The sequence below is a fragment of the Nilaparvata lugens genome, chromosome X (assembly GCF_014356525.2).
Source record: "Nilaparvata lugens isolate BPH chromosome X, ASM1435652v1, whole genome shotgun sequence".
Classification (NCBI taxonomy): domain Eukaryota; kingdom Metazoa; phylum Arthropoda; class Insecta; order Hemiptera; family Delphacidae; genus Nilaparvata; species Nilaparvata lugens.
In genome coordinates this window covers 8073265-8087549 of record NC_052518.1, presented here as the reverse complement: position 1 = coordinate 8087549, position 14285 = coordinate 8073265, and the positions used below count along the sequence as shown (strand labels likewise).

The 14285-nt window shown below is 32.3% G+C and overlaps 1 protein-coding gene across 1 annotated transcript; it reads right to left on the bottom strand.

Moving 5' to 3' along the window:
- Positions 1 to 1687: 1687 nt before the first annotated feature.
- LOC111044365 (transcription initiation factor TFIID subunit 9) lies at positions 1688 to 13802 on the bottom strand. Its single transcript, XM_039442333.1, has 5 exons — positions 13402 to 13802; positions 9330 to 9466; positions 7766 to 7915; positions 5967 to 6144; positions 1688 to 3994 (listed from the first exon to the last, which is right to left on the bottom strand). The coding sequence occupies exons 1-5, from the start codon at positions 13529 to 13531 to the stop codon at positions 3708 to 3710; spliced, it is 882 nt and encodes a 293-aa protein (XP_039298267.1). The 5' UTR covers positions 13532 to 13802; the 3' UTR covers positions 1688 to 3707.
- Between the last annotated feature and the right edge of the window lie 483 nt (positions 13803 to 14285).

Genomic DNA, 14285 nt, shown 5'->3' with positions numbered 1-14285 from the left:
ATATTATTGGAAAAATACTCATTTACATTCAAACATTCAATATAGTAATACACTCAAGTACAGTAAGTGTAAGGACGCCTTACATTTTTATTCAAGTACATTCAAACACTCAATATAGTAATACACTCAAGTACAGTAAGTGTGAGGACGCCTTAAATTTTTATTCAAGTACATTCAAACACTCAATATAGTAATACACTCAAGTACAGTAAGTGTAAGGACGCCTTACATTTTTATTCAAGTACATTCAAACACTCAATATAGTAATACACTCAAGTACAGTAAGTGTAAGGACGCCTTACATTTTTACTCAAGTACATTCAAACACTCAATATAGTAATACACTCAAGCACAGTAAGTGTAAGGACACCTTAAAGTTTTATTCAAGTACATTCAAACACTCAATATAGTAATACACTCAAGTAAAGTAAGTGTAAGGACGCCTTAAATTTTTATTCAAGTACATTCAAACACTCAATATAGTAATACACTCAAGTACAGTAAGTGTAAGGACGCCTTAAATTTTTATTCAAGTACATTCAAACACTCAATATAGTAATACACTCAAGTACAGTTAGTGTAAAGACGCCTTACATTTTTACTCAAGTACATTCAAACACTCAATATAGTAATACACTCAAGTACAGTAAGTGTAAGGACGCCTTACATTTTTACTCAAGTACATTCAAACACTCAATATAGTAATACACTCAAGTACAGTAAATGTAAGGACGCCTTAAAGTTTTATTCAAGTACATTCAAACACTCAATATAGTAATACACTCAAGTAAAGTAAGTGTAAGGACGCCTTAAATTTTTATTCAAGTACATTCAAACACTCAATATAGTAATACACTCAAGTACAGTAAGTGTAAGGACGCCTTAAATTTTTATTCAAGTACATTCAAACACTCAATATAGTAATACACTCAAGTACAGTAGTGTAAAGACGCCTTAAATTTTGTGGTCGTCATTCAATTATATCGGCGACTTCCCCGATTATAGAAATACAAAAAATACTTTACTTGCTAGTGAAGAGGAATGTATATAGAATATTTAATAAAATATACTTGGGATATAGACAGGTCACACATTAACAGGAACACACATTAATTACTTGCTAGTGGAAGGGAATGTATATAAAATATTTAACAATAGTTATTTGTGCAACTAGTGCGCAAAGTGACAGTTTGCTGCACCGAAAGAAACGTTTACGCCCGAGCCGTAGGCGAGGGCGGAATGGTTTCTTGAGTGCAGCAGAGGAACTTTGCGCACGTATTTCACATTAAGTTTTTCCTACAGTTACCATTGAATATGAAAAGTGGGTAATTATGGGTAAAATTGCCTGAATAATGTAATAGTGTTTGAATGGCGGGGGGCAGCTGTGTGGTGTGTGCTGTGGTGGCACTGTGCTGTCGCTGTCCTTGGTTATAATATATAATAGTAATAATTAGCGCGTTGTGCTTCGTTGCACCTCTGCTCACTATAGCAGCCCAGTCACTGTTACCAACTTCATTTTGATTTTGCTGCACTGTTGCTCCATATAACCTACTAAGTATTTTGCGTTGCCATGTTGCAAATCTGGAGTGCAGAAAAATTTTTCCCGCACTAGAGCGGAAAAGTGATTCTTTGCGTTCTGTAATCAGTGCAGCAATGGCCACTTTTCAACGTAACTGTAGGAAAAATATATTTGGTTTATAAGAACACACATGAACCACAAGATGTACTTAATGACACGGTGATGATAACGTCAAGTCATGAACCATAAGACTTGGGGATAAATCAAACGGTGAAAACCGGATGAATTTTATACAGATGTGCAGATTAGTAAGTAAAGAGTTCTCAATTCCCCCGGTTCAAAGACAATTCAATTATTCTGAGGAATGATTGAAAGACACATCATCAAAAGTTCATCAATGTCATTATCATAGATCTTCGGAAATTCGAAAAATTGTGTGAAAATGGAGTGATCATGGCAGCGTACTGCTAATTCACTATATTATACAACGTTTAACCCTGTACACCACACTTACTATAAAAAATAAAATAAAATACCAGGAAAAACTTTTTGGTTTTCGTGCTGGGTGGACAAAACGAGTAACCAAACCGATAGAAAAATTATCATATTATATTCACATTTAAAAACAATACATAGCAACATAGGTAGGTAATATGAAATAATTTACTTGAAAATAATAAAGTACAAAATTAATCGGTGTTACCAGCAAAACCTTGTTGGCTTTTGTGCTAGAGAAGAGTAGCAAAACAGATAGGAAATTATCATATTATATTGACATTCATTAACACATAAAGTTGATTACGACAGCAATCTGAATTCATATCAAGAATGATCTGAATTCAACTAAGTTTTAATGGTAAACAGATTTCTATGTTAATACGAACGATCCTCTTTTCTCATGCGATTGTGACCTACATAATTTACATATGAAAATACAACATCAAATTATATTCAATAGATTTCCACGATAATACTAACGATCCTCTTTTCTCATGCGATCGTGACTTACATAATTACATATGAAAATACAACATCGAATTATATTCAATAGATTTCCACGATGATATTAACGATCCTTTTTTCTCATGCGATCGTGACTTACAACATTTACATATGAAAATACAAATACAACACCGAATTATATTCAATAGATTACCACGATGATATTAATGATCCTCTTTTCTCATGCGATCGTGACTTACAACATTTACATATGAAAATACAAATACAACATCGAATTATATTCAATAGATTTCCACGATAATATTTACGATCCTGACTTACATAATTTACATATGAAAATACAACATCGAATTATATTCAATAGATTTCCACGATAATATTAACGATCCTCTTTTCTCATGCGATCGTGACTTACAACATTTACATATGAAAATACAAATACAACATCAAATTATATTCAATAGATTTCCACGATAATATTTACGATCCTCTTTTCTCATGCGATCGTGACCTACAACATTTACATATGAAAATACAAATACAACATCAAATTATATTCAATAGATCTCCACGATAATATTTACGATCCTCTTTTCTCATGCAATCATGACTTACAACATTTACATATGAAAATACAACATCAAATTATATTCAATAGATTTCCACGATGATATTAACGATCCTCTTTTCTCATGCAATCGTGACTTACAACATTTACATATGAAAATACAAATACAACATCAAATATATTCAATAGATGTCCACGATAATATTTACGATCCTCTTTTCTCATGCGATCGTGAACTACAACATTTACATATGAAAATACAAATACAACATCGAATTATATTCAATAGATTTCCACGATAATATTAACTTTTAACTATTAACTCTTCTCTCATGCGATCGTGACTTGCAACATTTTTAGAAGTACCTACAATACATTTACACATAAAAATACAAATACAACATCGATTACAACATTGAGGATGAAGATCTCTTTAATGATCGTCGATTCCAGCTGAATCTTCGGTTTTCCTTTTCAAAGGGTTTGGTATCCCACTCGTACTTGGGATTAAATTCATATTCTGCATTCCACTCGTACCTGGGATTAAATTCATATTTTGCATTCCACTTGTATTTGGGATTAATTTCATATTTTGTATTGCACTCGTATTCGGGATTGCTATCATTTTGGACATTCCACTCGTACTTGGGATTGCTCTCATATTTTGCATTCCACTAGTACTTGGATTGCTCTCATATTTGTTATTCCACTCGTACTTGGGATCAATTTCAGATTTTGCATTCCACTCGTACTTGGGAATGCTCTCTTATGTGGTATTCCACTCGTATTTGGGATTAATTTCATATCTTGCATTCCACTCGTACTTGGGATTAATTTCTTATTTTTGTATTGTCTCAACACATTTAATTCCACTGGAATAGTTGGGCCCCAAGTATTGATTTGCATTTTCTGATTTGGATTGATTGATGCTCCTTGAGCACCGGCTGTGGAACAGAATGCAACAAAATATATAATAATTGAATCACAAATGAAACAAAAATATTACATGAGAATGGGACAGAATATATACTGACACTGAAGATATACCACCATTGGTGTTGAAACATGTTTGTATTTTTACAATAAATTGGTGATATTTCTGACAACATCCCAGTGTTTCCATTATGGATAGATTTCACAACATCTCACCAGTAACAGTATTTGAAGAGGATATATACGAATTGAATCATCAAATGAAATATGAGAGTATACTCTAAGAAGTTGTAGGAGCAATGGTTGTAAAGATTGTATAGTAACAGGTGTGAACACTGAACAGTACTATAATTCAATGAAAGGTGATTATATAAACACTTCCAGTGTTAATATTAGTACTACAGCAAAACAATTCAATCACAACAGAAAAAATATTAAGGAATATGGAAAGAAACTAGAACTAAGAAGGAAGACAAAAGTGTATAAGAAAGTATAATTCAATAAACTGAAATAAGATTTGAAATATTGTGAATTCCTAAAAGTTTTTGTGAGAATTAGAGTAAGTATTAGCTATTTAGGGATTTAAAAGCAAATTGTTCTCCGAGGTACATTTCTCTGAGTTGAAATAGGTACTTCAGTCCCGTGATAAACACAACATTTCCCCTCCACCGAGTCCATAAATTATTATTCTTAATTTGCTCAAACATATGACTACTAAGCTACAACAATACCAAATACAACTTATACATTGTGGAAAATTATCAGTGGGATAATTGAAATGTAAAAATCTCATATTTTCCTCCAAATATTCTATGCAGAACATTGCATCATTATCTAGTTGATTGTATGTATCATAGAGGCACACTGTATTTTCATGTTATATGACGAGCTTATATTTTTTGTGATATGTCTGGGAAATGAAGAATCTTAAATCTTGAGTTGATTTCTCAACTGAACCCTTCAGAATGCAATTATAATCAATATTTGTGATTAGAAAATTTTCAGGCCTTTGAAAAATGGAATTAAAAATTGAAAATACCTATGATATGCTCCATTCTCAAATCTGATCTGAGGTCTGATTGATCTAAAACGAGGCAGCTAACATTACACACATTGGACAAGCACAATTCTATTAAATATTCAATTATGCTTTACTGTGCTTGTCTAGGGTGCGTATACTGTTAACTATATAAATTGATGTTTACATGAGTATAATATTGTGGATTTAAGTGAAATTTTTAATGTTTTTGGCGATTGTGAAGAAATATTTTTGTTTGGATTTGTATTTTGAAATCAATTAATCTTATAAATTCAAAATTGTAGTAGATATATTTTTTTGGACTCAAAATAGTTTGTGAATTAAGTTATCATTTTTACATAACCTCTAAACTGTGTAATCCAAATTGAGGTTTAAAGCAGTCTTGAGCGAATGCCTGTTGTTTTTACCTGAATTGTATTTGTATATGAGTAAATAAATAAACTTGTTTTTACCTGAATTCTATTTGTATATGAGTAAATAAATAAATAAACTATACCTGGGTTTACAAACTTTCGATCTATTAGAAAGCCCAAGATTTGAAATTGAACCTGTATTTACGTTTCATAATTTTCATTGAACAAATGAAATTACACAACTCAAACGATACATGAAATAAGTTAGCCGTGGTAGTTGATAAAGTGAGGTAACAAGTCTATTATTAAAAATTCGAATGGGTCACTGTCAATGTTGTAGAACCGTTTAAAGTCAACTTGAAAATATGACCTGTTTGGTAATGAAACCATAGTCCTGTACCAAATAAAACTGGGTAGAATTTTACAAGATATGTGTGTTTTTATTTCAATTGTATTAATATTTATTTGTTGAGTTGAGCTGCTCAAATGAGCACTCTACGCTATTTTTCTTGTCTTTGATTCCCACTATAATATTGTATTGCAATATTGTGCTCTATTATATTTAAGAGCTTTAGAAATTAAAAAAAATACCTGTGCTGGATTGGAATGAACTCTTCGCTGATGTTATGGTTTCTGTACGAGGAGTGGGTCTTGACTGTCTCAAGAAATTCAAAGACGACTTGGAAGCAAATGGAGCACCTCCAGCCATATGGTTTCCTCTGACCGAACGGTGACGTCGGTCTTCAAATAGACCAGTTGGTGTCGTATACTGAGCAAAATAAAAAATAAAGAGAAATCAATCAAATTGGTGGAAGATGTGATTTTTCATAATATTACATGATTTAATAAAAAATTCACATTACTAAATTTACTTCATATTATAAAACCAAATACCACTTGCTTTCAAAATTCTTTGTTTTTATAATTGAATAGATTTAAAATGTTGTCAAAAATCCACTTTAATTAAATGAAAATTAATATTTTACAGGAGCATACTTTCGTGTGTTTTTAATCATGCTCTTCGTTTTTAATAATGCTTCAACTATTTAATGATAAAGTGTTTGAAAATTGAGATATAAATAGAGATTTTTTACCGGAATTTAAAAAGAAATGTATCCTAAAATTGAGATAGTGTAATTTGATTTTTGTTATCAAGCTTGAACTGTTTTTCGTTAATTATGTACTCTAATGTAAGCCGTGTTGGGTGTACCCCGTGGCTTAATTTTGTATATATACATTGTATTGTAAATATTTTTGGTGAATAAATAAATATAAATATTCAGCAGCTCTGGGTTCAGTCTATAATTTTTCTCATTGTTACTCTTTCAATCACTGCTAAGATTTGTATATTACTACTTGAATAAATTGGTGGGTTCATATTAAATTGGAAATTAAATTAAAAAGTGGATCATAATAAATTGGTGGTTTCGTATTATAATTATTGGACTCGTAAGTTGTTACACAATATATTCACTAATAGAAACTAGTCTTGATAATACCATTATTATAACAAAACAACTAAATTAGCCTAGCTTATTCGAAACTAAATACAGGACTCAAATTGAATAGAGATCAAGATGTCAAAACCATTCGTTTGAAATAACATGCTTTGAAGTGAGTAATGGTTTAACCAACACTTTGCTAGTAAATAGTTTTTGGTAATTTAAATGAGTGTGCTATGGACATCGTCATTATTTTTACTTATTTATTTGTAATATGAGTATAACCATAGAGAAACAATAGCGTAAGTAGATATCCCATGGTATAGGGAATTTATGTCGCAACTTTTACTGTTATCTCAAGCCGATTACTGTCGATTATTGTCAATTTTTACTGTTTTGTTCGGGTGATAGTGTATGAACGGCACAATTTGAGAGACTACCAGCGTCACACAGCTGCATAGGAAAGAGCTATGTGAACTATCGGCTTGGGATAACAGTAAAAGTTGCGACATAAACGCCCTATACGATGGGATATCTACTTATGCTATCGTTTCTCTATGGTATAACTTATGTTTGTGATATTTTCAAGGTTATAAGGAAAACTAATTCAGAGGTAATAAAGTTCTAAACTAGTTTTTTTAGTTTTCTGTTGAGGTGATTTAAAATTTCATTAATTCTTTCTTGAAAGTCTGTGAATAGATAATTGTTCGATTAATATGACCTGAAAATTGGAAACACATTTTATGAAGGTTTCAAAAAGGTTGTCATGTTTGCAGCTAGGCAATCTTACCATTCACTGGTTCTAAATAAGTAATTCAAATCACCATGACAATAGTTTGAAGAAGTCAACTATTACTTTGAAGAAGTGAAAACATTATACTTTGAATGTTGAATAAAAGGCTGACTATTTTTAAAATGAATTTATTTTATATGTTTCAGTTCACTCACCTTGCTATTTTGATAGGGATTTGAACTTTTCACTCTGTAGTTGCAAGAGTTGAGACAGTATCGGTCATGTGGCAACCTGATCCCATTTTTCAGCTCATCAAACGTTGGCAAAGGAGTTCTGTTCTTCTCCCTAGCAAGTTCCAATAAAACCTGAAATTCGAAATAAATAAGTTTCAAATAATAGATGAAGTGTTTGTGAAAAGGAGGAAGACCTGTCACATTTTTTGGAAAAAATGTCACGTTTTTTGGAAGAAATGTCACGTTTTTGGGAAAAAATGTCACGTTTTTTGGAAAAAATGTCATATCGTAAAAAAGCGAGACAAAATCCTCAAAAGTCATTTAAAATAACATACAAGCAGACCATCGGGTGACATTCATTTCATCATGATCCCAGTTTATCAGGAATCAGCTAGTTGGGATGGTCTCAGAATACAGAAGAGGTAGCTTTTAGCTATATTTTCTCTATGGTCTCATTTTGTCGATAACTCAGTTCCTGTTGGTTTCAGAAAGTCAGTAGGCCTATAACACAAGGAATATCAAGAACATTGATAACACAGGTGTGCTTTTGAACAGGTCACTCCCGTGTTATCGGATGGGCACGTTAAACTGTCGGTCCCGATAGTTAAAAGAAGTAAGTTAGGGTTGCACTACATCAGGAAATAGTATAGAATAATATAGAACAGAACTTTATTGAAACAGTTCAAATATTACAAAATGTGCACAATTCAGTACATTTCTAGAATATGTCAGATTTTATTGTAATCACTAAAACTTGATTGAATGAAAAAGACTAAGAAATTGTCAAAAAACCACTGATTTATTGATAATTAGAAAGACCGGTTTCGGTTATTACACCATTGTCAATCTCTGATAAACTAAAACGAGTTTTAGTGACATGGTCACCATTCACATGGTGTAATAACCGAAACCGGTCTTTCTAATTATCAATAAATCAGTGATTTTTTGACAATATCTTAGTCTTTTTCATTCAATATGAATAATTACCACAATATCAACTTCTCAACTACACAAAAAGTGAAACTAAAACTTGATATAGATGAAGTTGAAACAGAAACACATAGGGTGATGCTGTTAACATTCCAACGCCATGTAGGTGTGGGTGAAAGCTAAGCATATTCGACAAAATTGAATCTCTACCTTCACGACATTGTATTGGCGATAAGTCGGTGTGTATGTAAATGCACATTGGGGGACATTACTCAATGAACATTTCTGTTCTTGGTAATTTCGTATGAAATTTGTTAATGTAGAGCCCTTTTTTATAATGAACATATTCCTGAAATAAGTAAATTCGTATGACTTTTGTTGGTGGGGAGTCCCTTTCGGGAAGGTCCCACCGCCTGAATATATAATTTAAGCCGTCAATGAGCCTTACGACTGTCATACTTCAGCCGGGACCGACAGTTTAACGTGCCAATCCGATAACACGGAACACATGATTACATCCTAGAACACACGATTTCTGAAATCATGTTATTCATTAAGTAACACCCAGTGAACAGATTTTAGTACTCTACAAAAATAAACAAACAAATCTTCTCACATCTCTTGACGGAGGTGATGTGAATATTCGATCTTGTTGTAATGTTGTAGCCAACTTCACATCTTCTAAATCAATGTTCTTCTTCTTGGCGTGATTAGCATAGACTCTGGCATCGTCCAATACGCTTGTAACATAGCCTGAAAAAAGTATCACTGTTAATCAGGTCTATAGGTCGACAGAAAATGTGCTCATGAAAAATATAACTCATTAATCTTGAAATATTATCTACTAGCAGGTAACCCGTGCTTCACAAGGGTCTTTCTTAAAACTTGACGTAATGAAATCTAGAAGAATTCAAAATAGGCCTATGTACAGTGAGCCAGTCATTCTATCAGGGCTCGAATAATTTTGAAATTCAATTAAATAAAAATTGAAGAATATAATCTCTTTATGTAAATAACAACACCTTCATTGAAAGACATATTAACTGCATGCGTTTTCATACTGCCGATACAGCATTGATGAAACAGTAGACGTTTATTTAGCATTTGTCTCAAAAATTGTTCTAGCTGAAAAATTAATAATCCATGCCACGTGTAGGCCTAAACATTGCATCAGGAAAACGGAGTTTCAAAACTATGTTTTTCAGGTAGAAAGCAATATAGAAACAGATGTTCCTTCTTTAATTTCGACCATGTGATATGGTGATTTTTTAATGAAATCGAATGTACCATTAATGAAATTTAAACATTAATTCTGAAAAATCTAGAAGGAAAATTAAAATTTGGGCTTCCAGGTGCACGAGATTGATATTTTTAGAATCTATGTGCAAAATTTGGAGATCTAAATCATTCCCGTTTTTCCGGTATGCAATCCACAAGTTGACATGTTTTGATGCGAACAAACGAACAAACACAACCCTATTCTCTCTTATTATATAGATTGAATAAATAAACAAATACCACCTATAAAAATGATACACTAATATTAAACTGGGGTGTGGTACACCCCAACTTTTTCTTATCATAATTCCTATGAATTTCAATAATTTTCGAAATCCGTTGTTGGTTATCCATCTTGTTATCACTAACATTATTACTATATTGTATTTTTATGTAACTTTAAAGTGAAAAAACACCCACATTCCTTGGTGTGGCGACGTCCGTTTCGTGCTGGTGTTGCACATTTTCAAGCCAAACAGAAACTCAGTTCACTTTGAAGTTACATAAAAATACAATATAGTAATAATTTTAGAAATTTCTTTCTGGAGTCCTTTCCTTTATTATATTTCTATGGCCTTATACTACTTTTAGTGACAATAACATTCTTGTATGGGAAATTTTGTTTTGAGAGGACTTCATAATTATTGCGCCCAAGATGGGCGGTTTTACTGCGTTTTCCATGCGTTCCCTAGCGTTTTTCCTGCGTTTTCTCACATTTTTAAAGAATCAATTGAGAGAAAATGGTACAGAAGTTCAGCTAGGGTCTAGAAATTTCGTCTTGAGAGGATTTCAGAATTAGCTAAAGATACATCCAATATAGACGCTTTTACAGCGTTTTCCAAGCGTTCCCCAGCGTTTTTTTGAGGGTTTCCTTTCTCCAGTTTTTCGATGAGTTTTCAAAGCATTTTTCTACATTTCTCAAGCAAATTCATACTTGATAGGGTTAGATGTATGTTGAGTTCTCCATATCATTCCTATTTCAAATTTCAAAGATCTATTAGACTGAAATACAATAATTTTCATAATAGCCTATCTTAAGGCTGTGCAAAGGCTAAAAATAAACTTTCTACTGGTGATATTTCTCAAAGTTTTTCGATTTGTATATCATCAAGCTATCAAAATGAAAAAGTTTTCTCAGGAAAATATTTTTCTCCGATCATAACTTTTTGAGATATGAGCGTTTAAAGTTTAAATTTTAGGGACAGAATATTTCAAATTCGGTAAGATATAACTCTATGAAATTGAGAGGATAAATTCTTCATGGTTTTTCTGATTAAATAGAAAAAAAATTCTGAAAGTATTAATTTTTAAGAAATTTATTCAATTTACCAAAAATGTCTAAAAATAACTCAACTAGAAGTTATTTTTGGTCATTTTCAGTAAATTGAATAACTTTCTTGAAAATTGATATTTTCAGTAAATTTTAGTTTTATTCAATCAACAGTACCATGAAGAATTTATCCTCTGAATTTTATAAATTTAACTCTTACCGAATTTGAAATTTTCTGTCCCAAACATTTAAATTTAGGCGCTCATATCTCCAAAAGTAATGATTGGAAAAAAATGTTTTCCTGAGAAAAATTTTCCATTTTGGTAGCTTGATGATATACAAATCGAAAAACTTTGAGAAATATCTTCAGTAGGAAGTTTATTTTTAGCCTTTGCACAGCCTTAACAAAGTTTCTAATTGAGAAATAACATAACATTTATTAATTCTAATGAAAATGAAGATTTTTGCAACCCTGCACTACATAGCCTAATTCAAAGAAAAATGGTGATTGAATCAAGCCTGAAAGTCTCTTTTGACGGAAGGAAGAAAGCTCAAATGAAAAATACAGGCGAGCGAAGCGAGCCTACTGATCCTACTTCTGGATGATCCAGACCTTGGGTCCAGCCGGCTAGACGGATAAGGCGAGCGAAGCGAGCCTGCCGCATAGTTTTGTATAAAGTGAAACATCCTCAGCACTATATTATCGTACTAATACACAAAATTTTCAACTTTTGCCTGAGATGCAGTAAGAGGTGTTGCGGTTGGGGGAGATGTAGTTGAAACGTGAAAGCATACATTATAGCCCCAAATCATTCAAAGTAAAAAAATCTTTTAAAATTAAAAAAATGATCCATAATTAATTATATATATATATACTTTATATAATTAATATCAATAATTATAGTAAATCAGTAATATGGTATAAAATATTCGACTGAGTCACTGTCGATGTTGTAGAACTGTTCCATAATGAAATAAAAACACACTTATGTCTGAAAAAAACAGTAGAATTTGACGATTTATGTGTGTTATTAATGATCAGGGGCGCCATTTAGGGAGGGGAGCAGGGGGGTCCCTATGCCCCCCTCAAGGATCAGATAAATAATGAAAATGCGGGTCTATCTACACAAATCCTTAGAATCTCATAATGATTTAATATTTTTTTTAAAGTATAATTCCGTAGTCGTATAATTCCTTCTACAGTATCAACAATGTAGCAGAATTGCCTTGAAAGTATGGATACGGGTACAGAGTAATAAAGAATATATTTTTCTCTGTGGTATAGAATGGGTACACTTTTGATGAGGTCACAATAAGTGAGTTATCGCATAAATTTGAATGTGAGAATTAACTCATTAACAAGTTGCAAGATGTCACAGTGAAAGCAAAAGAAAGGGCACAATCAGACAATCAAAAATGTATGTAAAGAGTTGTTGAGAATTATGGGAACAGCTTGATGTATCTTTAGTTTTCTAACTGAAAGTTATTTTCCAATTAGAATATGATCCCCAATGAAATTGTTGAAATTGTCATTGTAAAAGAAAAATTTATCTTTTTCCATGATTTAAAAAAAATCTGTTTCAGTGTATTCCTACTTTAGGGCCTCTCTGTAGACCTATATTTCTAATAAATATTTCATGATTAAATTCAATTAATGTAAGATAGTAAACCCAGCTGTTACATCAAACGAAGCTTTAGAACCAAAACAAACCACATTACTTAACTTGTATATGTTTGTATTGATACTTCAACCACATTTGTATAAAACTGGAGAAAATGAAGCATATAATAACATCTTTGAATGTAACATTTATGGGGAAAAACCCAGGTCCCTTTATCCTTTGGGGGTATTCCTCCCCCCCCCAATACCTCTTGGTTTTTGCCCCCCCTGCAGTTTGGTGAAATGGCGCCACTATTATTTAATATGGTATAATTATATTACATTCAATATACAAATAATATACATTATATTATATTTATATGCTAAAATAGATCTGTAATTTTAATAGTACAGTAATTTTATACACTGAAAATAATACAGAGTAATAAAAAATCAAGGAATCATGCTATGAAAATCATAATAATAAGTTGAATTAATAATAAATAAATTAAAAGATTTCAAGAATATTAGGCTACTTACGATGAACAAATTCCAGCAATTGATTTGTCACTCGTGGATCATACTCGGTTATGCCCATCTCTTCTAGGATTGAAATAATAGCCCGTTGACTGCTGGGCATTGCCTTGTTGTTGTCCATAGCTTTTGCCATTTTATCAGAACGTATAGAGTGCGAATCAAAACACCTTGATCACTACAATCTGAAGAATCTAAGACCCGGAAGCTACAATCACTCAATTCAATAAATGTATTGGGAATGACATATGGAGGAGTGAAATGCTTGACAATTTGTAGATAGAATGAAAACCAGAATATTTTGAGCGGCAGTGGGTCTACCGTCTAACCTACCAAACACACAAACATTCAATCTGTTGCTGCAGACTGCAACCCTGGAAGTTGGGAGCAACAAGCACAACCCCTAGGGGTAGCGTGGTAGGAAGGGGAGGATTACCCCTTCCAACCTTCCAGAGCAAACCCATAAATTATTGATTAAAATCAGTGCAGTGCCTTCTGTATGAAAATCTCGCTTCGATTCTCACTCGAAGTGGTTGGCAGATTCTACGTTTGAGAGTTGACCAATTGTCATATATCCGAAAGTAAACCACACCTGATTATGATTATTAATTTATTTATTTATCACATTGTGTACAAATACTTAACATGAGGAAAGGAACAACAGGCTCATGCCCAAGACTGTCTCATGTCCAATTTATACTACACTGTCAAATTAGTGAGATTCATGTTTTGAAGTCAGCACCCGATTATCATTGGTTTTCTATAATTGTGTGTCATTAACAAGGTAGATAGCTCTATACTTTTTCAAGTCCTCACTGTTGCCACATTGGCTATGAAGAAATATAATGAGCTACCAAAATAATTTATTTGAATAATCATGAAAATATAAC

Bases quoted from the DNA above. Each gene is read 5' to 3' on its own strand.
- LOC111044365 (XM_039442333.1), bottom strand. From the start codon at position 13,531: ATGGCAAAAGCTATGGACAACAACAAGGCAATGCCCAGCAGTCAACGG. The intron at 7,916-9,329 runs GTGAGAAGATTT...TTCGAATTTCAG, and splicing joins CATCACCTCCGTCAAGAGAT to GTTTTATTGGAACTTGCTAG. The intron at 3,995-5,966 runs GTATTTTTTTTA...TCTGTTCCACAG, and splicing joins TTCATTCCAATCCAGCACAG to CCGGTGCTCAAGGAGCATCA.